At 46.9% G+C, this 27,630-nt stretch overlaps 1 protein-coding gene across 13 annotated transcripts in view; it reads left to right on the forward strand.

Annotated features, from left to right (window-relative positions):
* The window catches only part of CCDC88B (coiled-coil domain containing 88B), a 948,743-nt gene that overhangs the window by 485,201 nt on the left and 435,912 nt on the right, over positions 1 to 27,630 (forward strand). For 12 of the 13 annotated variants that reach the window (XR_011024965.1, XM_068261744.1, XM_068261745.1 and 9 more), the window contains one exon: positions 3,416 to 3,603. Coding sequence is in view for 12 of the 13 variants with exons in the window: in XM_068261744.1 (XP_068117845.1) it covers positions 3,416 to 3,603 (188 nt within the window). In the remaining variant the exon portion in view is untranslated. The remainder of the gene's footprint in view (positions 1 to 3,415; positions 3,604 to 27,630) is intronic. The other variant, XM_068261742.1, reaches the window with a different exon arrangement.

Genomic DNA, 27,630 nt, shown 5'->3' on the forward strand with positions numbered 1-27,630 from the left:
AGGGAAACTCTTTTTTTTTTTTCTCTCTCTCTCTGTCTATCCTCTCTCTTCTTCTCTCTATCCATTCTCTTCCAGGACAACTTCGGGGCATCTGGAAATAGCTGCAGAGCTGTTGAGTGCTGCAGGTAGATGTGGTCGCTCCACTCACGTAGCACTCCAGACTTCCCCACGAGTCCTCCACTATAGTTATGTGTCCTGTATATATATAATGCCTACTTATGTATATTATACTGTACCTGACTGTATGTGAATGTACCATCACCGACCCTGTATGTGCCAACAATTAATTCCAGGTACAACCCCTGTTGTACTGGCGAAATAAATGATTCTGATTCGAACCCATAAATCATTACTTACCAGAACTTGTTTTGAGCACATCTGCGTTACAAATCCAGGGTCCCCAGTCCTTATATCTTTACAAAAATGCAGTTCCCCCCTCTGATCTCCCTAAACCACATAACATATCTAGATGGGAACGAGAACTTAGTGTTTCCCTCGATATTGAAGATCTGTGGCACGTGTGGAGAGGTACCCCAAGCATTTCTATCAGCTCCTATCTGGTGGAGACATAATATAAAGTCCTTCTGTGCTGGTACTTAACTCCTGATTGTATGGAAAAAAATCTGTCTGGCAAATAAAGGACTGTGCTTCAGAGCATGTGGCCAGTGGGGTACCTTCCTACACGTGTGGTGGTCATGCCCAAAAATGTGAAGGTTTTGGATCAGAGTGTATCAATTTATATACTCTACTGTATGCTTACAAGTACCCAAACTCCCAGAGGTAGCCCTTCTAGGACTAAAACCCCCAGAGCTATCAAGGCACCAGTATAAGTTACTGACTGTCCTCAGAGGAGCTCACTATCTAATCCTACCATAGTCATAGTCTAATGTCCTACCATATTATTACTATGTATTTATATAGCACTGACATCTTCTGCAGCACTTTACAGAGTCTTGTCACTGGCTGTCCTCAGAGGAGCTCACAATCTAATCCTACCATAGTCTAATGTCCTACCATTTTATTATTGTGTACTTATATAACCCTGACATCTCCTGCAGCACTTTACAGAGTACATAGTCATTTAACTGACTGTTCTCAGAGGAGCTCACAATCTAATCCTACCATAGTCATAGTCTAATGTCCTACCATACTATTATTATTATGTATTTATATAGCCCTGACATCTTCTGCAGCACTGTACAGAGTACATAGTCATTTCATTGACTGTCCTCAGAGGAGCTCACCATCTAATCCTACCATAGACGGAGTCCAATGCCCTACCATATTATTATTATTATGTATTTATAAAGCACTTACATCTTCTGCAGCACTTTACAGAGTCATGTCACTGACTGTCCTCAGAGGAGCTCACAATCTAATCCTACCATAGTCTAATGTCCTACCATTTTATTATTGTGTACTTATATAGCCCTGACATCGCCTGCAGCACTTTACAGAGTACATGGTCATATCACTGACTGTCCTCAGAGGAGCTCACAATCTAATCCTACCATAGTCATATGCCCATCGCAGTCTAGGGCCAATTTTAGGGGAAAGCCAATTAAGTTATCTGCATGTTTGGGATGTGGGAAGAACTGGAGTGCCTGGTGGAAACCCATGCAGACATGGGGATAACAAACAAACTCCATGTAGATAGTGCCCTAGCTGGGATTTGAACCGGGACCCAGTGCTGCAATACAAGAGCGCTATCCACTATGGCACCATGCCACCCACACATTCTAGCCACATTATCCTATAAAAAGACAAAACATTATAGACATCATTAGTAGAAGACTGTTAGTAGGCTGTTAGCACCATCAAAGGGAGATCACTGGCAAGTAGATGTTTGTTTGGCCGGCGGGAGGAGGGGGGGGAGGGGCTGGTCAAAAAAATTGCTATGGGGCCCAGTGAGTTGTAGCTATGCCCCTGTATACATACCAACTCTCTCACTCACAATGACTACAAAACTACAATCTAATATATCACTGACTGTCAAACTCTTTCTCTCTGTCTTCATCTCTGCTCTAACCAATTTCTAGCTAAAACCCACAAAATGGCTGCCACTTTCACACCTGGTATCAATGGCTTAGCTAGGAATCATGAAGCCTCATAGCAAAACTTTCATGGGGCACTCAGATGTAGGCACTCTTAAACAATGCCACCTGCCCCTACCCTATATGATTATTAGTTAACTGACAATTAACATTCTCATGCAAACAAAATTGCACATAGTTCATGGACGCATGCATGAAAAAAGAGCACTGTGAAAAAAGATAACGAAATAGTGCCAGTGGATAACGAAATCTGATAATGATAAACATTGTTGTCAAACTTGGCTAACAATAAATACCGTTGAAAAAACAGACAGGACATAATAACGAAAAGATATGAACGTTAAAAATCCTTATGTAATTCAACAATACAGCTTAACCCAACCCTACTCTCACACAGAACCCTCCCCTAGCAGTGCTTAAAACTAACCATTCCCTGGTGGCGCCTAACCCTAACCACCCCCTGGTGGCGCCTAATCCTAACCACCCCCCTGGTGGTGCCTAACCCTAACCATCCTCCCTGGTGTTGCCTAAAACTAACCACTACCCGGGTGGTGTGTGCCTAACCCTAACCACTCTCCCTGGTGGTGCTTAACTTTAACCACTCCCTATGCAGAAACACCCTTTTACACATAGAACTGATAATATCTTTGATAGCGTAAAGCCTGTACTTAGATACAAACAAAATAATTTGATAAAAACCAAAAACTTGCAAGATTCGAAAACAATAATATACTTCAAAACTATAATGTTGTAATGTTGCTAACGATATTTAACGATGCGCCCTTTTTGTCCACCCCCAGATGGCGCTCTTTTTTTTCCTGCTAACTCATGGACACTGAGACAAAGTCAGAGATTGGAGAAACACAAGGAAGTTAATGGTGAATACATTAAGTACCACCTGGGCCCCCCATGCTCCAGGGCCCCATAGCAGCTGGTATGGCTATTGCTACACCTGTGCAAGAGGGCTGAGATAGCCTGTCATGGTTTGCCAGAGTTTGGTTGCTAGGGCTTCCAATTCGTTCTACACTATCACTGCCTTAACATCCAAATCTCATGAAAGTCTGCAACATTTCCACAATCCAGGTTCAGAATTGCATATTTTGATTCAGAATGTGACCCCAATGAGAACACAGACAGAAAAAGAAAAACCTAAACCAGGTTCTAGCCTTGCCTATTCCAAAATATAAAGAAAACTAACTTCACAAAACATTTATTATATTTTATTGTAGGATGTATTTCTAATTTATTCTTGCTTTTTTTATGTGTTTATTCTTTTGTGGTGTAAGTAAAATACATTATGTGGTTATTTTTTTTCTCTGTGCAAAACATCAATATTTACGTAACCTACTACTTTTATTAAGTTTCAGATCTTGGCTCAGAATTATCCCAGGTTCTATTACGACTTGAGGAAGAAAATCACATCCTAAGAGAAAGAATGCAGACTCTGATGCGGGGAAGTGTGGAAATGGAGAGCTTGAAGCAATATCATACAGAGAAAAAGTACAAAGCTCAAGTCTTAGATTACACATGTGCCATATGCATCCGTGAGGTAAGCTCAAATCCCACTGTTGAAAGTACACTTCAAGCAGAGAAATTGAATGTTATAGGGCAGTGGTCCTCAAACTAAGGCCCGGGGGCCGAATGTGCCCCCCCAAAGCTTTTTCACTGGCCCCCCCAAACCAAAATGTATAACTTATAGATGTGGCCCACTGCACCCTTAAATATCAGCGGCCCACATATAGAATAGCAGTGCTGGCATCACCCATCCACATACTGTAGAAGCCAGAGAGCAGTTATTCGCTGGCTTCCACTCCAATTCTGCATCAGGTGACACTGCTGTCCAACTGGACGGCACGTTGTCATCTGGATATGCTTCACTGGTGCACAAAGACGTTCTTCGGGGCACCGCATGACTGAATGGCTTCTGCTGGGAGCTCTCCTCCGGGCATGACTGGGGGATGTAATGTTTTTCAACATTTTATGTATTCTCCGGCCCCCAAGCAGTCTGAAGTATGTTGTCCCGGCCCTTGACTGAGAAAGTTTGGGGACCTCTGTTATAAGGGCTCATTTACAGCCTCAGCATTACAAGTCATCCAGCACTTTGGAAGTCGATATGGTAATTGACTAAAGCTTCAATTCATTAAGACAGGTTTGGTAAAATAAATAATGGTTCGGTAAAATACCGTATTCTGTTTTTTATACTTTTTTTCTGAAATCAATAAGATTTTCACATATGCGGTAATAGTTCAGTAATTTACGGAAAAAATGAATTACAATTTATTAAGCTGTTTACCTCATGCAGTGTCTCATTCTGTATTTTAAGGAATCATGCAGTACTTCATTTGGTATTAGATGGGTTACTGCAGTGCATGGGAAATGGGATGAAAGATGTGATACAGATAGAGTAGTGACCATCAAATTTTGGGTTTGCGGACACCGAACTCGAACCGTAAAAGTGAGAGTTCATGTGACCTGGGTGAATCGCCATAGACTTCGATGGGCAGACAAATTTTACAACCTACAGGGACTGTTTCTGGCCACAAAAGTGATAGAAAGGTTGCTTCAAGGGGGTCCAGCACCTGGACTGTATCCATGCCAAACGTCCCACCAAAAATTACATAAAATTGACACAGAGTAGGGTTTTAATCCCTAAAGGGCAGAAATCACACTACATTCCTACATTGAAGGAATAAAGGGCTTCTTTAAAATGTCTGGTGTGTACACGTGGTGGTAGTGTAAGGGTTATGTCCACTTCACACTGACAGACTGAACTCTGACAGACCAAACTCGGCGTTTAGCGCACCACAAACAACCACAAAGGGTTGTTAACCTCTTGAGGACCGCGGTGTTAAACCCCCCTAGTGACCAGGCCATTTTTTGTTAATAGGGCCATTGCAGCTTTAAGGCCAAGCTGCCGGGCTGCACAACAGAGCACACAAGTAATCACCCCCGCTTTTCCCCCCACCAACAGAGCTTCCTGTTGGTGGGGTCTGAACCCCCCCCCCCCTCCAGTGTTTACTTTTTTAATAAATATTATTAGTTTTTAACCACTTTACCACCACCGGTGCGTGTATCTACACCCCTTTTAACACCCTTTCCCTACCAGGGGTGTAGATGCATGCACCCCCCACCTCTGTCTGCGCTCCCGCTCGCTCGTTAAATGGTGTAATAACCGGGACAAATGGTTAAATAAATTTCATGGATTTTAATTACAGTAGCATGCATTATTTAAAAACTATAATGGCCAAAAACTGAAAAATTATTTTTTTCCCCACATTTTTTCCTATTTTCCCATTAAAACACATTTAGAATAAAATAATTCTTGACATAATGCCCCACCTAAAGAAAGCCTAATTGGTGGCGAAAAAAACAAGATATAGTTCATTTAATTGCGATAAGTAATGATAAAGTTATAGACGAATGAATGGAAGGAGTGCTGAAAGGTGAAAATTGCTCTGGTGCTCAAGGGGTAAAACCCCTCAGTTGTGAAGTGGTTAAATAAAAATGTGTATATTTATTTTTAACACCTCTCCCACCCTCTCCCCGCTGGCCAATCATTGTGATCGGCTGTCATAGGCTTCAGCCTATGACAGCGGATCAACGCCGACACTCTGGAGGGGACAGCCGTGTCACACGGCTGTCCCCAGCACATCGCTGCCTTAGATCGCACCGCTGTACTGCCCTAGTAGACGGTCTACAGTCTCCGAGCGGCGATCTGAAGGCGAGGCGGAGCTCCGCCCCTGAGCAGGAGATCTGCGCGCGATCTCCTGCTAGCCCTATAGAAGACCGTTCACGCCAATCGGCGTGGCGTGCTCCTGGGGCTGCCGCACTGCTCACGCCAATTGGCGTGGAGTAGTCGGCAATTAGTTAATAGTTGACACTCTCAGGACTTAAATGTTAGTCCTCTCAGCGGCAATCTTTGTGTAGTGGTCGCCGTGCTTGTGCACATGTTGGCGAGAGTGCAGGAGATGGCGGAAGAGGAGGTGAGTAGAAAGGCAGTTGGCACTACAGCACAGGATAGCTGATGTCATGGAGGTTAGGCAGGATAAATACACCTCTCTCACTAAGGTGCAACTTGTGTGCTCTGATCCAGAGAAAGTAGCAATCATAGGATAAAGAAGTAGGAAGGGTCAACACTGCAATAAGCATTTATTTTCCAAAAGTGAGGCAAAGTCCATAAACAAATGTGCAGTACAGCTGTTCAACATGGGTGGATATACCAGTGCTGAGAGGTGTGATGGCAGTGGTGGGTGCTGGGCACTACTAGCCTGACGGCCATTTCGCGCTCAATCGTGCTTCTATGGAGGCTGTAGCAGAAGTGCGAGTTAGCACAAAGCAGCCGTCAGGCGAGCAGTGCCCAGCACCCACCGCTGCCATCACACCTCCCAGCACTGTATGTCCACCCATGTTGTACAGTTGTACTGCACATTTGTATATGGACTTTGCCTCACTTTTTGGAAAATAAATGCTGATTGCAGTGCCGATCCTTCCTCCTTTATGAAGAGGAGGTGGCAGCAGTCCTGGCGGCAAGTTGTGGCGGTGTCATCAACTCCGCTTCAAAGCCATGCATTCCTTGCTTGGCAGCCGTCAACAGGTAAACCTAATGCGCAGTGTACGTGGTATACCTGCCCTGACTATGCTTTACAGACCAGGTATCAGTGGTCATATGGACCCTTGCCCCAACACTGGGTGCCAGAGATGCTGAAACTTGATTTTTCCACATGATGGTACAGGTTGGGGATTGCCTTTTTGGAAAAGAAGTTTCTGCCCAGTACTTTCCACTGCGGTGACCCACTTGTGACAAATGTTTTAAAGGCCTCAGACTCCACCACCTTGTATGGTAAAAGCTGATGGGCTAACAGTTCTGACAAGCCAGCTGTCAGACGCCAGGCAAGGGGGTGACTCTGAGACATTGGCTTCTTCCACTCAAAAACTTCTTTGACAGAAATCTGACTGAGCAGATGATCAGGAACTGCTCAATGAGAGAGGCGGTGAAGTGGAGGGTGGTTGAGAGGGGGCAAGGACAGCAGAGGTTGATGTGGCTAAAGATGCTGGACCAGGAGAAGGAGGGTGGCTTTGAGTTTGTGTGCTGCTTTTCCTGATGTCACATCACAAACACCTATGGGATGAACACATGTCCCTTGCAAAGCAGTTGTCCCTAGTTGGGTGTTGTACTTCCCATGACTCAGTTTCCTTTGGCAGAGGTTGCAAATGGCAATGCTGTTATCTGCGGCAGACACACAAAAACAATTCCACACTGGTGAGCTTTGGAATGGCAGCATTCTGGTGGTGACAACAGCAGGCATTAAAGGACTTGGCTGGCCGACCCAATGTGCCGATACATGCTGTCTGAAAGAGCCACTAGCTCCTTTTGATGAGCTCCCCCTGCTGGGTTAAAACTCGTCTCCTCTTCCTCTCTGTCTCCCCATCTGAACTGTCCCCCTGTTCTTCATCTCTTCTTGTGGGTACCAATGTGACATCCATGGACACATCCTCATCATCATTAATTGCTTCACTAGTATCAGTCACCTCCAAAAAGACACCAACAACAGGTACTTAATCATTATCATCATTCTCACCCTCACACCTTATGTCCATGTGTGTACTGATGCCTGACTGAGACATATCAGATGGTGTCATCCTTATACCCTTCCCCCCTCTGCCAATAATGGTTGTGCATCACTAAATTCATCACATAAATGTGTGAATAACTCCTCTGACATATCAGGTGGAGTGGCTCTGGTGCTAGTGGTGGTGGTGGCTACCAGGCAAGTGGTAATAAGTTGTTGTGGGGTGCCCGAATCAGAACAGGAGGAGGATGGTGCATCAAGGTTTCATGCGGACGCTGTAGAAGATGGAGTGTGCTGTAGTGGTGCTCATCACGATCTTGTGATCACAACATAGTTGTGATTCACGAGCATTTTCCCACTATTCGATGTCCGGATCCAAATCCGTGATTGATTCTGGATCACGGAATTTAATGACGGATTTTCCATGGTTACGAATATTCAGAACGCAAAATAGCCGTGATTAAATCGTGAATAAACCAGCTGACTTTCAGGGCTATTTCACACTAGAGGTGTTTTTCGCTTTTGTTAAGCGCTGGCGATTTTTCAAAATCACCCTGAAAGCGCTTACACCATTATTCTCTATGAGACAGTTCCCATCTGAGCGGTTCATTTCCGACCCGTTTATAAAAGCGGTGCATGGGCCATTTTTGAGGCGATGTTGTCTTAATGGAAGGTATAGGAAAAACGCAACCGCTCACAAAATCACTTTGTGCAGCAATTGCATTCGCGTTTTGAAGAATAAATACATTGTATTTATTATTTTCCTTATCAAAGAGTTCACTTCCTGACTGAGGTCAGGAAGTGAAAAACTGCAATCGCTCAGCAAAAGCGCTTAGAAAAGCAGTTAAAAAAATAATAAAGCGCGCAGGTAGTCATGAATGATACGGACGTCGAGACGATTGGCGATTCTGTATCGTTCTGCAAAGTAGCGCAAAATTACATTTTTTCTTTTCAGTGAAGGCATGTGTGTTTGATTAACTTGTTCAAACAGAATTGGTTGCTGGCCAGTGACTTGTTAATTAGCCAAGGGGGGTGAAACCTAGCCAGAATCCTGGTATAATACATCAAAGGTTGTTCTGGCTGGTCACACTCAGATGCTAATTGAGCACTAAGGCAGCTTTCCCAGCGGGAGTCCAGCCGAAGCGGCACCGCTGGGGAATAAGTTTAAATGCATATGGTTTTTAATTTTGGTCTGTTAAATAAAAAACGTGTATAGCACAGCTATGAAATTAATATAGTCTTGTTTGTTAAAATCTGCCCAATCTGCTGATATAAAAATCATAACCATAACCCATCCGGTTATTGGTGTATGACCCTTCTCGGGTAACAGGACAGCCTAACACACTCATGCAAGATGTTATATTAATTGGTATTTTCTGACAAGTATGAATCTGCTATTCACCTACATATGACATGTATAGTTTATGAGTTAAAGGGTTTTACAATTTAAGCTCAAAATCCTTCTAGGAGGAGGTGGACTGACATTGGTGGGTAATTCAGAGGGGGCAGGCGTTGCCACACCCCCAAACCAAGTTCATCAAAAGCACATTGCCAGCAGGCGGACTTCAGTCCTCCAAATCCCATCTTCACGATAGCCTGCTACTTGTAACGATTGGTGTAGCAACTCAGACTTCTGATTATTGTGTGATCTGCAGAATCACCAATAATACAGACTCTATATCTGATTATGTGGTGATCTGTAGTATCACCAATAATGCAAGTATAAAATGCAGATATATAAAGGTATATGGTGTTCGGTGCACAGTAGAATAAATAGATAGATCTCACCAGAGGAGCTGGCGAGCACTATCCGCAACTATGACAGATAAGTACGACGAAACCTCACCAGAGGAGCTGGTGGGAACTATGTGTAATTAATAAGTGCTCACCAGAGGAGCTGATGAGCACAAGGTGCAACAACAAGGCTAGGCCTCACCAGAGGAGCTGGTGGGCACTATCTGTAAATAACGCTAGACCTCACCAGAGGAGCTGGTGGGTACTAGCTGCAACAGTAACTGATTAGTTTAAGGAGACCTCACCAGGGGAGCTGGTGCATACTATCAGCAACAGCAACTGTATAGTTTGGCTAGACCTTACCAGAGGAGCTGGTAAGGTACTATCAGTAACAGTAACTGTATAGTTTGACTAGACCTTACCAGAGGAGCTGGTAAGGTACTATCAGCAACCGTAACTGTATAGATTTAACTAAACCTCACCAGAGGAGCTGGTGGGTACTATCCGAAGAGCACCTCACCAGTGGCAAGGGCCCACTGGTGAGTAGAGAGGTCAGACAGGCAAGGTTCGGCAACTGAGAGGCAGATACAGTACAGAATCGCTAGGCAGAAGAGTAGTAGGTAATCAGGCAGAGGTTCAGCAACTAGATCAGACGGGCAGAGGCACAGAATCGCCAAGCAATAGCAAGGTCAGAGTATAGCCAGAATCATACAAAGATAATCAACAATAGCAATACAACAATAGTCCTAGTCTTGTGTGAAATCCCTGGTTTCCCCCCAGATCAAAGCACACCGGATACTAGTCTAAGGTCTCAGTGCTCACACTGATGTATTCGCAACAGCAGACAAGTTGCGAGTGAGCAGCGACGGCTTAAGAAGAAGAGGAGACCTCACGGCACCGCCCCCTCCGATCAACCAATCTGGGGCGCCGTGAGTCTCCTCTGACATCAGCCGACCAGCAGGTCAGCTGACGCGCCTCCTCCCAGCATAAAGGTCCTGTCTGTGCGAGACAGCGACCCTATGAGCCAATGACAGACCCGTCCTCGGCGTGCTAGACGCCGGAGGAACGGGCAGAGAAGCGGGCAGGGGCACGGAGGCAGCTGCGGTGACGGTGCTGTTCGCCGCAGCTGCCCAGCCCGTTGTTACACTACTGCTAACCAGAGGACCATGTGGTTAGCAGCCATCTTGGAACTGTAACATCTGCTTGGATTACAAAATATACCTAAAGGCCTATGATTCTGAAACCAAGGACTTTGCATTTATTTTCCCAGAAGGAAATATCCCCACACAGACTGCATTTCGGCTAAGTAAACCTTTCACAATTATTCCCATTTATTTTAAGCTTTGTGTGTACATGTTAATTAGTGTATGTAAATGTGTGTAATGCATTTTTGTTATTAAAACATTTAAAAATCGTTTTAGGGTTACGACCTGTTCCTGACCATACACAATCATACTTACTCCTCCAAAACCGTTACCTTGTGCTCTAGAGTATATTGAATTTATAACCCGTATGCTTGAATCGGGCACAGATAGACAGATCTGGCGACGATCCCTGCATACAGATAAGTGTTAACTTACAGTGTTCGCAGTGTTCTAATATATTTGCAGTCATGTGCTGACCCACATGTGGTGGCAAGTATTTGAATTGTACGTGTGTGGTGAATCCTTTGGAGCAAGGACGCTCCTCTCGGCTAGTCGGCTCAAAGATTGCGAATCCACATATGGGCACCTATGCGCAAAGCGACAGCGAGACCTAGTTTCTGACTGTGAGATATTGACCCGATCAAGGACCGGCCCGCACAGTCTATGACAGCCGGGAATCGGAAAAAAAATGCTTCAAACACCGTCCAACGCGGACCGACATGTGGACAGAACGCAATGTGAACAAGTATATAACAATGACTAAGGTGCGCTTTAGGTACTCTTTAGGTACTTTTCAGACCAAGTGAAATAAAAGGTAGGTATTTATTATACAGATATACAAATACAGTTTGTGCAATAAATACAGATCATAGAAAAATCCAGGATCCTGTTTCATACAGCATTCACACAGACAGTCACACTGCAATAAACCAGCGGGTGAAAAGATATTTCACAGCTGGTACTGCTTGATTGAGAACTGCTATTCAACTGTCACCTCAGCCCCAGGGGACAAACTGACGTGTTTTAGCTTGTTCAAAACTGCATATATCACCACAATTGTTGAGTTCCGTATAGAGCAAGATAATTTGTTAGATGGAGTCACAAGTTCATAACTTTCTTATGCTGGATAATTCAGATTGCTTTAAATAAGCTGACATCAGTTAAAGATTTGCAGTTCAAGACATAATGTGGATCTTACCACCTCCGGGTAAACGATATTGCAAGTACCTCCAGGCCTCCGCTGTGAGTAGTGTGTGATATAGAGTGAATGGTTCAGCGTGGATGGTTTAGCGTGGGTAGTTAGCACAGGACCGCTCTATCCAGGTGGCACCGGCAGCGTCCCCGGAGAGTCTGTGCGCAGTAGATCGAAAAGGATGCGCTGGGTCAGCCGACCCGGTCCTGGAGCGCACGTTTCCGCGTTCCAATGTGAACAAGGCCTAAAGGTCAATAGCAAAGCCCTCTTACATGCTATAAACACCAAATTTGCAGGATACGTTAAAGAGAATCTGTACTCTAATATTCTTATACTAAAAAGCATACCATTCTATTCCTTATTTTCTCCTGTGCCCCTCTGTGCTGTTTCTGCCACTCTCTGCTGCAATTCTGGCTTGTAATTAACAGTTTTAGGCAGTGTTTACAAACAAACTAACCAGCTTGTGATAGGCTCACATAAACAGAGTGTGTGAGTCATACAGAGTGTGCAGGGGGCCTGCAGAGGGTGTGTATCGCTTCTATCCAATCACAAGCAGCCCTGCACATTCCACACATTCAAGCCTTAGCCCAACAGACACGACAGAGGAAAGGAGATAAGATTTATTACAGAGACAGTGCAATTAGGAAAGGCTGCAGTAAGCCAGAGCACATTAGAACAGGCATAGGAACTTATAGGATAGAAGGACTAAGGCTGAAAAATTTGTTACAGAGTCTCTTTAAGGGAAAAACATTCCAAAAAGACCTTATAGTTTTTGAGATAATGGATTTTATAAGGTTCAAATAAAATTTTGAAGGAAAAAAGTAATACATGTAAATGCGCTAAATACATTAACTGTCATTACTGCATTTAATGTATACTATTTTCCTTTGAACATTTAAAATTGATTATCTTAAAAACTATAAGGTCTTTTTGAATTTTATTTTAAGTTGTAGGCATTAATCACATTTATAATCCATGCCGTTTTGGGGACTGTAGCACATATGGGGGCTAATCCATGATCACGGCTGTGATTCCAGATATCAGAGGCAATCACGGAAAATATCCGAGTTGAATTCGTAGGTCAGTTTCAAATCCAGGAAAATGAAATCACAACTTAGTCGGATTTTTTTAAGCACGGCTGAATAAGTCGAATCTGTGATCGGGGGTATCCGAGCATCACTGGTAGAGATGGCTTGAACCTCAGATTTTGGGTTTGCGGACCACGGACGCGAACTTCCGCAAAATAGTTCACGCGAACCGCCATAGACAGGCGAATTTTAAAATCTACAAAGACAGTTTCTGGCCACAAAAGTGATGGAAAAATTGTTTCAAGGGGTCTAACACCTGGAGGGGGGCATGTCGGAGTGGGATACATGCTAAAAGGCCCTGGGAAAATTACGTATTTGACGCAGGGTAGGGTTATAATCCCTAAAGGGCAGAAATCACATTGCATTCCTAAATTGGAGGCATAAAGTGCTTTAAAACAACTTGTGTGTGTATACATGGATCAGGTAGTGTAAGTAGTGTACTGCTTCACACTGACAGACCAAACTCACTGTTTTAATGCACCACAAACAGCTGCAAAGGGTTGTTGTCATTAGTTGATCTCAGGACATAAATGTCAGTCCTCTCGGCAGCAATATTTGTGTAGTGATGGCCATGCTCGTGTGCACGTTGGCGAGAGTGCAGGCAATGATGATGAAAATTGAAAAATGTTTTTTTTGATTAATTGAAAATTGTAAAGTTAATTATAAAATTCTGCAATGTTTTTTTTCTGATATTTTACTTTGATAACTGTGGTAATTCAAGATGAGCTAATACCTGCCAACGTGCACTGACTTGTACGGTGCCATGAATAACTTGTACTGTGTACAAACACCTGTGCCTTCTCAAGTTGTGAATATGAAAGGCAAGCAATCTCTAATCCAACAAAACTGAGAAGTATCGCACAGAAAATGTTGCTGCAGTTAAATTGCAAGCTTCAAGGAGAGCTGTGGGAAGTGGACAATGATTCCGCGGAAAAATCTGATGGTGATAGGAATGGATCTACCATGATGCTGGCCAGAGTTCTCGTTCAGTGACAGGCTTGGTGGGGGCCAACATAAATTCTTTCCTGACCCGCTAATACTTCTGTGCAGGGGTGCTCAGCAGGACCCCGAATGCAAAGTTTACCCGAAAATTTGGGGCGATTTTTAAGGGTTCCTGAATGCGAACCCAAACCTAAATTGATTGATTGCGTCTGACCGTGTGTGACCGATTTTAATTGTCACCAACTGTCTGCTGCATGACTTAGTTATTTTAGTACGCTAGGGATTTCTTATTTACCTGCGTGCGTACTACTACTGTCTAGTGTCTACTACTACTACTACTACTACTACTACTACTTCTACTACTACTACTAGTTCCCGTTCAGTTAATTTTTTTCACTGTTAGTGTGTGATTTTATTAGCATCTGTAGTGTGTAATAAATAAATAATAGTTACATCACAGGCCACCACCAGCATCCGTTGTGAGTGACCTGTGACTGTCCCCTACCCGAGCCTATTGATTGATTGATTGATTGCGTCTGACCGTGTGTGACCGATTGTAATTGTCACCAACTGTTGCCGCACGACTTAGTTATTGTGTAGTACGCTAGGGATTTCTTAGTTACCTGCGTGCGTACTACTACTACTACTACTACTACTACTACTGTCTACTACTACTACTAATCACCACCAAGTCACCAACAACACAGACTTTATTAAAGTTTACACCCTTTCCCGCCCTCTTCTACATTTTTTTTTTACTGTATATGTATAGTGCACAATGACTGGCAGAGGTAGAGGGCGACGCACCACCAGGAGAGGCAGCGCCATAGCAGGAGCCACTGGCAGCTGCAGCAGGTCTGGAACTGGTCCGCCGCCAGCCACTGACCGCAGGGAGGAGGGAGCAGAGGCACAACAGCAGCGCGTTGCGCCCATCTTTCAGACGGGTCATCGCCTACGGCCCATTGTGGAGAGTCAGGTGCAGGCTGTGGTGGAAATGATGGCGGAGCAGGAAGCCACCGTTTCTAGCCAGGCCTCCAGCACCAGCGAGACCAGTGCCACCACCACCAGCACTCCGGTCCGCAGCATGCCTCCACCAGCGCTTGAGGCCGTGGTCACGGTGACCCCATCGACCAGCCTGCCCTCACTGAGCTCGCTCTTCACCCCAGGGACTGCGAGTGTTTACAGGGATGTTTTGGAGCAGTTTGAGGTGGACATGATGGGGCCATGCGAGGAGGAGGAGTTTAAGGTTTAGGAGTTTGTTGTTGGCGCTGGTGATGAAGAGGGGCGTGATGCAGGGCAGGGGATGCTGGGGAAGAGGAGTTGGTTGAGGCGGGCTCACAGGATATGTTTGTGGATGATGATGATGATGACTTGGTGGATCCTTCCTATGTGCTACCAGTACCACCAGCACAGTTGGTTGAAGGCAGCTCGTCATCAGAGGAGGAGGAGGCATCTCTGGCACAGAGGCACGGCAGCAGCAAGGCGGCCAGCACAGGGCGTGGAAGGCAGGAGCCACAGCCTGCTGCTTCAGCTAAACCCAAAAGGCACAATCCTCCAAGGGCACCCAAAAACCCCAGCCCTCAAGCTAAAAGACCAGGTTAAAGTCCCCAGTCTGGCGGTACTTCACCAAATGCCCACTGGACGCGACACGTGCAATTTGCAACAGTTGCTGTGTCAGTCTCAGCAGAGGTCGCGATCTGCTCAAGTTGGGTACCTCGTGCCTGCAGACCTACTTACAGAGCAGACATTTGGATGAGTTTAATGAGTATTAGAAGCTGACGGGCAGTAGCGCAAGCAGTGGTCAAACCCAGACAGCCACTGCACAGATTTCAGCAGCAGCAGCAGCATCCGACCCTCATGCCCATCCAGCAGCAGCAGCAGGAGCACAGCAGCAACTCACTCCCATCCCCCCTGGGCAGCCAGTCCTCAGTGGCCTCATCAGCTCCCTCCACAGTGGCCTCCTCATCCTCCCGTGCAGGCAAACGCTGCCAGACCCTGCTCAGCGAGTCTTTCCCTGGTGTGACCAATGTGCTGCCTCCCACCAACAGGAGCATCCGCATGTTGAACGGGTTGCTTGCCCGGGCCATGTGCTCCCAGCTCCTGCCATATACCTTTGTGCAGGAGAGGAGTGACATCAGAGCGCTGCTGCAGGTTGAGATCCCGGAGTGGCAAGTCCCCAGCCACCACTATCTCTCCCGCAGGGCGATCCCAGCACTGCACCGCTTTGCCATGGCGAACGTGGGCCGCGAGCTCGATCACCCTGTGAGTGCGCGGATCCACATAACCATGGATTCATGGAGTAGCCTTTTTTGGACAGACCGTTATCTGTCCTTTACGGCCCACTGGGTCAGCCTGGAGGAAAGCCAGAGCGAGGAAGAAGCAGGTCCACCCTCGGGCGCAGCAGCGGCACCAGTCGCCCACTATGTGGTGCCACTGCGCGGGAGCAGGGGAAAAGCAGCAGCTCCCGCCGCCAAGCGATCCCGTCTCTCCAGCAGCGTGAAGGCCCGCCACTGCCGAGCGCTGCTGGAGATGAAAAGCCTGGGCAAAAACTCCTTGACTGCATCCAACGTGCTCCGGTACCTCAGGGAGCAGGAGAGGACGTGGCTGACCCCCAGAGGCCTCACTGTGGGATTGGTGGTGTCCAACAATGCTGCCAACCTGCTGGCTGCCATCAGCAGGGGAGACTTGGTCCACGTCCCTTGCTTGGCCCACATCCTGAACCTGGTGGTGCACAAGTTCATGCGCACCTACCAGGGGATGCAGGAGCTGTTAGAAGGGGCGCGGAAGATTGTGCGCGCTTTATGCAAATCAGCAGCTGCCACAGCAAAACTGGCAGACATCCAGCAGCTGGAGGGCCTGCCACGACACCGCCTCATCATTGATGTGCCAACTCGCTGGAACTCCACCCTGGCGATGTTGGAGCGGCTGGTTGAGCAGAGGAGGGCTGTCAACCGGTACATCTATGATGCCACTGTCGCCGGCATCGGCAGCACCATCACCAAACTCCAGCTCCTCACCAACACACAGTGGGGGCAGATGCAGCAGGTCTTCTTGGTGTTGGCTCCCTACCTGCAGGGAACCAACCTGGTGAGCGAACAACGGGCATCCCTCTGCCAGTGGCTGCCCTTTGTTTGTCTGCTGGACAGGGCACTTGGCGATTTGGTGGATTTGGGAGAGGAGGCCCTGAAGCAGCTGGAACAGCAGCCGCCTGCGCAGTCCACTGCTGCGCAGGTATTTGAGTCCCTGGAGGAGGATGAGGAGGAGTTGGAGGTGCTGGACGTTGCTGCTGGGGGGGAAAATCGGAGCGCAGCAGTGGTGCGAGGGTGGAGAGAGGAGGAAGAGAATCAGGGGCAAGAGGAGGAGGAGGAGGACGCTGACCCTGATATCTCTGTTGGACGGTCCACCCTGTTCCCCATGGCAGCGCACATGCTGCGCTGCCTGCGCACAGACGCCAGGGTCAAGCGGATGCAAGCGAGGGAGGACGCCTGCATCAGCATGATCCTGGACCCCCTGAGGGGGAGGTGGGATCAGGTTCTTCCTGCTAGAGACCGTGAGCAGCGAGCAAGGGAGTTGCAGGAGATCTTTGTTCAGCGACTGGAGGAAGCCTTCCCCCCGCCTTCCCCCCCCCCCGCAGCCGGTGCCTGCGGCCATCAGCAGCGTCAGGCGCCCAGGAGACCTGCTGTCATTGACGCAGGCATTCTACATGAAGGTACAGCAGCTGAGAGAGGAGGTGCGTGCAGCAGCCACCTTTGCTGAGAGTCAAAGCCAGTGTATGACCCGGATGGTGGCCAACTACATGGGGTCCTTCAGTGGGCTTGACACCGGCAGCGAGGAGCCTGCGGACTCCATGGAGTACTGGGTGGAGCGCTTGCACATCTGGAGGGAGCTGGTGCAGTACGCCCTGGAGGGATTGTCTTGCCCCCTTCCAGCGTGCTGTCCGAGAGGTGCTTCAGTGTGGCCGGTGGCGTGGTCACCGAGAAGCGCTCTCGTCTGTCCACAGAGGGCGTGGACCGACTGACATTTTTGAAGATTAACCAGGCCTGCATGGAAGACACATTCCTGGCACCTGTTGTCGGCGAGAGGAGGACATGAGGTGCCTGCCTGGGAATTACAACAATACATTGCCTGCTGCCATACGTGACTCCCCCTCCCCCTGCTGCTGCTGCTGGCCTGCTGCATTTATTTATTTATGAATTTATTTATGTATTTATAGTATTTATCCATGACTCCTCCTCCTCCTGCTGCTGCTGGCCTGCTGCATTTATTTATTTATGAATTTATTTAAGTATTTATTGTATTTATACGTGACTCCTCCTCCTCCTGCTGCTGCTGGCCTTCTGCATTTATTTATTTATGAATTTATTTATGTATTTATTGTTTTTATACGTGACTCCTCCTCCTCCTGCTGCTGCTGGCTTGCTGCATTTATTTATTTATTAATTTATGTATTTATTGTTTTTATACGTGACTCCTCCTCCTCCTGCTGCTGCTGCTGTATTTATCCTCCTGCTGTCAGTGGTCCCACCGCCAGGGTCCATACAATACATTGCCTGCTGCCAGTGCCACACGTCACTCCTTCACCTGCTGCTGCTGTATTTACCCTCCTGCTGTCAGTGGTCCCACCGCAAGGGTCCACACAATACATTGCCTGCTGCCAGTGCCACATGTCACTCCTGCTGCTGCTGCTGTTGTATTTATCCTCGTGCTGTCAGTGGTCCCACTGCCAGGGTCCACACAATACATTGCCTGCTGCCAGTGCCACACGTCACTCCTCCTCCTCCTACTGCTGCTGTATTTATCCTCCTGCTGTCAGTGGTCCCACCGCCAGGGTCCACACAATACATACAGAGATCCACCACTCTACGCACAGCACATTCCTGGAAGAAAACGTATAGGATCAGGTCGCTGATGGCGCCTTTGCTGTGACTCACCAGGTTTGTCACCTCCTCAAACGGACGCATGAGCCTGCAGGCATTACTCATGAGTGTCCACTGTTCTGTTCCCCAGCTCCCCAGAGCCTGCCCTAGCACCGTAGCTGTACAGATACTCATTGACGGCTTTCTCCTGTTGTAGTAGGTGGTCAAACATGAGGAGCATTGATTTCAAGCGAGTTGGGCTATCGCAAATGAAGCGCCTCACTGGCAAGTTCTTTCTCCGCTTAATATCGGACAAGCACGCCATGGCCGTGTAGGAACGCCTGAAATGCCCACACACCTTCCTGGACTGCTTCAGGACCTCATGTAAGCCTGGGAACTTACACACAAATTTTTGGATTATAAGATTCAGCACATGTGCCATGCAGGGCACATGTACCAACCTGCCCAAACTCAAAGCCAAAATGAAATTGCTGCCGTTGTCGCGCACCATGTTGCCGATCTTCAGTTGGTGCGGGTTCAGCCACTGATCCACTTGTTTGTTCAGAGCGGCCAGGAGTGCTGGTCCAGTGTGACTCTCGGCTTTGAGGCAAGACATGTGCAAAATGGCGTGACACCGTTGTACCTGGCATGCAGAATAGGCCCTGGTGAGCTGGGGGTGTGCAGTTTTAGAGGAGAGCGCAGCAGTAGAGTAGCACTCATCCGAGGAGGAGGATGACAGTTAAGAGGATTTAGCAAGAGGAGTAGGAGGAGAAGGAGAGGAGGTGGCAGCAGGCCTGCCTGCAAGCCATGGAGGTGTCACCACCAAGTCCGCTGCACAGCCACATACTCCATGCTTGCCAGCGGTCACCAGGTTTACCAAATGTGCCGTATAAGTAATATACCTTCCCTGACCGTGCTTTGCAGACTAGGCATCCATGTTCAGATGGACCCTTGACCCAATCCTTTGTGCCAGAGATGACACCACTTGCCTTTCAACATCATGGTACAGTTTGGGTATCACCTTTTTTGAAAAATAATTGGGGCCTGGTATCTTCCACTGTGGCGTCCCAATCGCCACAAATTTTTGGAAGGCCACCAGCTTGTATAGTAAAAGCTGGGTAGACTAACAGTTCCGACAAGCCAGCTGTCAGACACCAGGCAAGGGTGTGACTGGCAGACATTGGCTTCTTCTGCTCAAATATTTCCTTAACGGACACCTGGCTGCTGTAGGCAGAGGAGCAGGAACTGCTCAAGGTAAGAGGCAGAGTGGAGGAGGGCGGCTGTGAAGGTGCAAGGGCAGTAGAGGATAAAGCAGCTGAAGATGTTTCACCTGGAGGAGGAAGAGGAGGCGTTTGCGTGCTGCTTTTCCTCATGTGCTCATCCCAATGGTGTTTGAGCTTCTTCATCAAGTGCCTTCGTAAGGCTGATGTCCCTAGGTGGGTGTTGCTTTTCCACGACTCAATTTTTGCTGGCACTGATTACAGATGGCATTGCTGTAATCTGAGGCAGACATACAAAAATTTTTTCCACACCAGTGAGCTCTGGGATGACAGCATTTTGTTGGTGGCAGCAGCGGCTGACGTTGAAGGGCGTGTTGGTTGGCTTTCCCTAGGTGGCGATACATGCCGCCGGACATGAGCTGCCCGAGCTGGTTCCGATGAGCTCCCCCTGCATCTTACAGCAACTCGTCTCCTCCTATCTGACTTCACCTCTGAACTGTCCCCCTGTTCATCTTGTCTTCTGGGATCCCACGTGACATCCATGCCATGATCATCATCATCATCATTATCAACGACAGCTTCGCTTGTATCAGACACCTCCAAAACTGCACCAACAACAGGTACTTCATCATCCTTACACCTTATGTCCATAGTGATGCCTGACTCAGACATATGAGGTGTTGTAACATCCTTCGCGCCTTCATCTTGGAACAATAATAATTATGGATCAGTAAATTCACCACAAACATGTGTGAATAACTCCTGCAACATCTCAACTAGAGCAGCTGTGCTGCTAGTAGCAGTGATGGTGACCACCCGCTGAGTGTTAAGTAGTAGAGATGGCTCAAACCTCCGATTTTAGGTTTGCGAACCTCGAATGCGAACTTCCGTAAAAGTTCGGGCTCGTGCGAACTTTGTGAACCGCAATAGACTTCAATGGGGAGGTGAACTTTGAAACCTTTATGATGGCCACAAAAGTGATGGAAAAGATGTTTCAAGGGGTCTAACACATGTAGGGGGTCAGTGACTACAGGATGTAAAAAAAAATTCAAAAAGACCTTATAGTTTTTGAGAAAATCGGTTTTAAATTTCTCCTTCTGACGTGGGAAAATTAAACGCCCGCCGACTTTACCGGTTAATAGCAAAGCCCCCTTTAAAGCTAGTAACACGAAAATTGCTGGGAATGTTAAGAGAAACAGTGGGAACAAGAGGGAAATTTTTTTCTTCAAAAAGACCTTATACTTTTTGAGAAAATCGATTTTAAAGTTTTCCAAAGGAAAAAGAACCAATTCCTTCGATTCAATTCATTAGAAAGAACCGGATCATTCATGAACCAGTTAGTATAGCTTAGAATGCGTCCTGTGAGGACGCATAGCTGCCGGCTCCCGCTGTCTTTCCCCACCTGCCTTCACCTGCCAACCCCCACCTAGGCTGGAACTCGGTGCACCCATGGTGAGGGTGAGAGGTGAGGAGGCGGGGAGAACAGCAGGAGCCGACAGCTATGTGTCCACACAGGACGCATTCTCTGCTATGTGGGGGGCAGCAGAGATCTTCAATCAACTTAATTAAAAATTGCAAGATTAGAGGATACTGTCGACATGGGAAATTTCCGAGGATATTGGTGTGGGAACTTTTTTTTTTTAAAGGTACAGGTAAGTATTTCTGAAGATCGCAAGATAGAGGATACTGTCATCGTGGGACATAACATGTTATAGTGTGGGAACTTTTCCCGAGGATATTGGCGTGGGACCTTTTTCTTAAAGGTACAGGTAAGTATTTCTGGTTAATTAATAACATTACCCCTATATTCATTTCTCCTGGGAGGGGGGTGGGCATCTGGGGTCCCCTTCTTAAAGGGGACTCCCAGATGCCACCATGAACCCCCCCCCCAGGGAGTCATTGCCCCCACCTCCTCCTGGGGCACGGGAGGTGGGGAAGAGCCCCTTGTCCATGGATTGGACATGGGCTCGGGGGGAGAGGGGAAGGCTTGGCCACCCCTCTCCCCGGGAGCCTCCCATACCATGGACCATGCGGGCTGGTATAGTTCAGGGTGCGAAGCCCCACGTGGCCGGGGCTCCACATTCTGGCTTTCCCAGCCTGCATGGGGGACAAGGGCTTACAGAGAGCTCGGTAGGGGGATCCCACATCATTTTTTTTCAGATTTCCTACACTCAGCACATAACAATAGTAAACTTTTTTTTTAATATAGTTTCCTGCTATCTTTTTAACATATCCTGCAAATTTCCCGCCTCTGGTGCCCCAGGAGGAGGTGGGGCCGACGACTCCCTGGGGGGGTTCATGGTGGCATCGGAGGGGCCCCTTTAAAAAGGGGAACCCCAGATGCCCACCCCCCTCCCAGGAGAAATGAGTATAGGGGTACAAAGTACCCCTTACCATTTCCACAAAGGGTTAAATGAAATAAAAACACAACAACGAAAAAAGTCCTTTAATGTTCTTAATTAACCAGAAATACTTACCTGTACCTTTAAGAAAACGTTCCCACGCTATAATCTATTATGTATCACGACGACAGTATCCTCAATCTTGCAATCTTCAGAAATACTTACCTGTACCTTTAAAAAAAGAAGTTCCCACGCCAATATCCTCAGAAATGACCCACAGTGACAGTATCCTCTAATCTTGCGATCTTCAATTAAGTTGATTGAAGATCTCCGCTGCCCCCCACATAGCAGAGAATGCGTCCTGTGCTGACGCATAGCTGCCAGCTCCCGCTGTCCTCCCCGCCTCCTCACCTTTCACCCTCACCTAGACTGGCACCTGGTGCACGCATGGGTGCACCGGGTTCCAAACTATGTGAGGGTGACAGATGAAGGCAGGTGGGGAGAGACAGCGGGAGCCGGCAGCTATGCGTCCGCACAGGACACATTCTAAGCTATACTAACCGGTTCATGAATGATCTGGTTCTTTTTAATGAATCAGCTCTTTTTAATGTATCAAATGAATCGGCTATGTAAGTTTTCCTTTGAAACTTTAAAATCAATTTTCTGAAAAAGTATAAGGTCTTTTTGAACTGCAAATTTTTCCCGTTGTTACCACTGTTCTTTTTAACATTCCCAATTTGGTGTTTCTAGCTTTTAAGAGGGCTTTGCTATTAACCGCTAAAGTCGGTGGGCGTTTAATTTTCCCACGGTCAGAAGGAGAGTTTTAAAATCGATTTTCTCAAAAACTTTAAGGTCTTTTTGAAAAAAAAAAATGTTTCCTCTTGTAGTCACTGTCCCCCTCTACATACTGTAACGATTGGTGTCAGCAAGAACAGATTTTCTGATTATTGGTGATCTGCAGTATCACCAATAATATAGATGTTATACCTGATTATGTGGTGATCTGCAGAATCACCAATAATACAAGTATAGCAGGACACAGGACACTCAGGTGTAAGATAGTGTTTGGTGCAACAGTAAATATTGATAGAGATACCCACTATCCCAGAGGGGTTGGTAGAAGGGGGTATCTCTAAAGAACACAGTAATCAGTACTCCAGCAGGCTGGAGACACAGAGGAGTAGTGATAGTTTCACCCGAGGAGCGGGTGATGCACAATGAGACAATGTTGAGTGATCACTCGAAGAGCGAGTGATTCAGACTGTACTGCAGCAGGTGATCCCCTGAGGGACAGGAGATCCAGACAGTCCTGTAATAGTTAGCCACCTGAGGAGCAGGTGATTAAGACTGTACTGCAGCTATCAACCTGAGGAGCAGGTGATCCAGACTATACTGCAGCTATCTACCTGAGGAGCAGGTGATTCAGACTATACTGCAGCTATCTACCTGAGGAGCAGGTGATAACTAAACTGAGAGTCCCTCACCAGGACTAAGCTCCCTGGTGAGGGCAGAAGAGTCAGACAAGCAGGTTCGGCAACACACAGACAGATACGGTATAGAGACAGGAAGCTAAATCAGAGTAGTAGTTCAGGCAAGTATATCAGATAGGCAAAGGTACCTAATCAGAGAGCAGAAGAATAGTCAAACTAGCAGAAGGTCATAACAAATAATACAATTCAATTAGTACTTTAAGCTATCAACAGAATCTGGCTAAGTGTGGATCCCCAGCTCCAGCTGGTTCTAGCACACTTTGGGATCCCCTTAGGAGTGGACCCCGGACACTTCCTACCCGGTTTCCCAGGGTGTAACTCATAAAACTCTTTCTTCAACTCCTCTGCATGCATGCGACAATCCGGCACCCAAGTTCTCTCCTCTAGGCCATAGCCCTTCCAATGAACCAGGTACTGCACAGAATTCTGCACTAATTGAGAATTCAGAATCTTTTCAATCTCATACTCTGGTTGATCGTCAATCATCAAAGGGGGGGGGGGGGGGGGGTAGGGAGAGGAATCCACATGCACAGCAGGTTTAAGCAAAGAAACATGGAATGATCTCACGCCTCTCATACTGGCTGGGAGATCAATCACATACGTCACATCATTAATTTTTCTTAGACACAGGGTACGGGCCTATGAATCTGAGTCATAACTTGGGAGACGGTTGTTTCAAGGCTAAATGTCAAGTAGACACCCACACCTTATCTCCTGGGGAAAACTTCCATTCCACCGACCGCCTTTTATCTGCCTGTTTTTTCTGAACCTGGAAGGCTTTCCCCAGATTCCTCTTTACCAGGACCCAAATTTCCCTCAAGGGAGAAGATGCTACTGGCAAAGGATAAAACTTGAGAGATCTCCCCGAGACCACCTGAAATGGAGAGAAACCTGAAGATGAGCTCTTCAGGTTATTATGCGCAAATTCTGCAAATGGCAGGAACTTCACCCAATCTGATTGCGCATCTGCCACGTAACACCTAAGAAATTGTTCTAGTGACTGGTTAACCCTTTCGGTCTGACCATTGGTCTGTGGGTGGTAGCCTGATGAAAACGAAAGGTCCATATTGAGCTGACGGCAAAAGGCTCTCCAGAATTTCGACACAAACTGGACTTCCATATCTGACACATCCTTTTTTTCGGAATGCCTTACAGCCGGAAAATGTTCCGGATGAAGAGATCAGCCAATTCCTGGGCCGTGGGGAGTCCTTTCAGAGGTACGAAATGAGCCATTTTACTGAACTTATCCACTACCACCCAGATGACCGTCTTGCCTTCGGAGTTAGGGAGTTCCCCTATGAAGTCCATGGACAAATGAGTCCAGGGTTCGTTTGGCACTGGCAAGGACTGAAGGTTACCCACAGGTGCCTGGCGAGATGGCTTACTTCTGGCACACACCACACATTCTCTTACAAACTCCTTGCAATCGAGTGCCAATGATGGCCACCATACACATCTAGCTAACAGATCCTGAGTTCGGGCAGCTCCCGGGATGCCCTGCATTCTTATGGGTATGGAATAGTTGCAAGATTTGTAAGCGGAAGGGAAGTGGTACAAAAAGAACCCCCTCAGGCTTCCCCTCAGGGATGTCCTGTTGGTAAGGCCTTAACGTACTTGCCCACTCTTCCCAGGTCTCTGTGGCTGCTACCACTAATCTTTGAGGTAAGATGGTTTCAGGGTCTGTAGGCTGCACTGTTTCAGGCTCAAAGCACCTAGACAGTGCATCTGCTTTGACATTCTTGCTCCCTGGAGTATACATTATTACGAATCTGAACCTTGAAAAGAACAAGGACCAGCGGGCCTGTCGGGGACTGAGTCTTTTGGCCCCTTCAATGTACTCCAAGTTCTTATGATCAGTATAAACTGTAATAGTATGTTCTGCTCCTTCAAGCCAATGACGCCATTCTTCAAAGGCTAACTTAATGGCCAGAAGCTCCCGATTGCCAATATCGTAGTTCCTCTCAGCTGGAGAGAACCTATGAGAAAAGAAGGCACAGGGATGAAGTTTGCCTTGTAAGCCAGAGCGCTGAGACAGTACAGCCCCAACCCCAACCTCTGATGCATCAACCTCAACGATGAAGGGGAAGGTGACATCCACATGTCTCAGAATGGGAGCAGAACAAAATAGCTTTTTAAGCGTAGCAAAGGCAGACTGTGCCTCTGCCGACCAATGGTAAGTGTCAGCCCCCTTTTTGGTAATGCTGGTTAGGGGTGATACCACAGAAGAGAACCCCTTGATGAATTTCCTGTAGTAATTGGCAAAGCCAAGAAATCTTTGGAGTGCCTTCAATTCTACAGGTTGAGGCTACTCCAATACAGCAGAGACTTTTTCAGGATCCATGGAAAGGCCTGAAGTGGAAATGATATATCCCAAAAAAGGGACTTGTGTGACCTCAAAGAGACACTTCTCTAACTTTGCGTACAGCGAGTTCTGCCTTAGTTTTCTTAACACATACTTCACATGTTTACGATGTTCTGTCAGGTTGGGAGAAAAAATCAGTATATCATCCAAATATACAGTGGGTTGCAAAAGTATTTGGCCCCCTTGAAGTTTTCCACATTTTGACACATTACTGCCACAAACGTGAAACAATTTTATTGGAATTCTACATGAAAGACCAATACAAAGTGTGTACACATGAGAAGTGGAACGCAAATCATACACGATTCCAAACATTTTTTACAAATCAATAACTGCAAAGTGGTGTGTGCATAATTATTCGGCCCCCTTTGATCTGAGTGCAGTCAGTTGCCTATAGACATTGCCTGATGAGTGCTAATGACTAAATAGAGTGCACCTATGTGTAATCTAATGTCAGTACAAATACAGCTGCTCTGTGAGGGCCTCAGAGGTTGTCTAAGAGATTATTGGGAGCAACAACACCGTGAAGTCCAAAGAACACACAAGGCAGGTCAGGGATCAAGTTATTTAGAAATTTAAAGCAGGCTTAGGCTACAAAAAGATTTCCAAAGCCTTGAACTTGGGCTCTGCCTCTGACACAGGAGACCTGGGTTCGAATCTCGGCTCTGCCTGTTCAGTAAGTCAGCACCTATTCAGTAGGAGATCTTGGGCAAGTCTCCCTAACACTGCTACTGCCTATAGAGCGCGTCCTAGTGGCTGCAGTTTTGGCGCTTTGAGTCCGCCAGGAGAAAAGCACAATATAAATGTTCTGTGTTTATTTGGTTTGTTGTTTGTTTGAACATCCCACGGAGCACTGTTCAAGCGATCATTCAGAAATGGAAGGAGTATGGCACAACTGTAAACCTACCAAGACAAGGCCATCCACCTAAACTCACAGGCCGAACAAGGAGAGCGCTGATCAGAAATGTCAAGAGGCCCATGGTGACTCTGGACGAGCTGCAGAGATCTACAGCTCAGGTGGGAGACTCTGTCCATAGGAAAACTATTAGTCATGCACTGTACAAAGCTGGCCTTTATGGAAGAGTGGCAAGAAGAAAGGCATTGTTAACAGAAAGCATAAGAAGTCCCGTTTGCAGTTTGCCACAAGCCATGTGGGGGACACAGCAACCATGTGGAAGAAGGTGCTCTGGTCAGATGAGACCAAAATTGAACTTTTTGGCCAAAATGCAAAACGCTATGTGTGTCGGAAAACTAACACTGCACATCACTCTGAACACACCATCCCCACTGTCAAATATGGTGGTGGCAGCATCATGCTCAGGGGGTGCATCTCTTCAGCAGGGACAAGGAGGTTCCCACGCTTCAGCGTTCTCTCCGCAGTTGGGAAGGTTGTACGCCTGGTAAGCTCAGGCGTCCCCAGTATGCCATTTTTGAATTTTTTATAGGTTTTGTTCCATTGAGCCATACAGAATTGGGTATCTTGGCCTGATGAAGGGCAGATTTAGTGTGATAAAAGCCCGAAACGAACATGTGTCGTTGCCTTGAAAAATAAATACCCATAAGGCTACCCTCTAAGTCAAACTAAGATTTTGTTCATATATTTTGGCTCCACGAGGACCCATTGTTTGAAATTCA

Source organism: Hyperolius riggenbachi, chromosome 11 (assembly GCF_040937935.1).
Source record: "Hyperolius riggenbachi isolate aHypRig1 chromosome 11, aHypRig1.pri, whole genome shotgun sequence".
In the NCBI taxonomy this organism is placed as follows: domain Eukaryota; kingdom Metazoa; phylum Chordata; class Amphibia; order Anura; family Hyperoliidae; genus Hyperolius; species Hyperolius riggenbachi.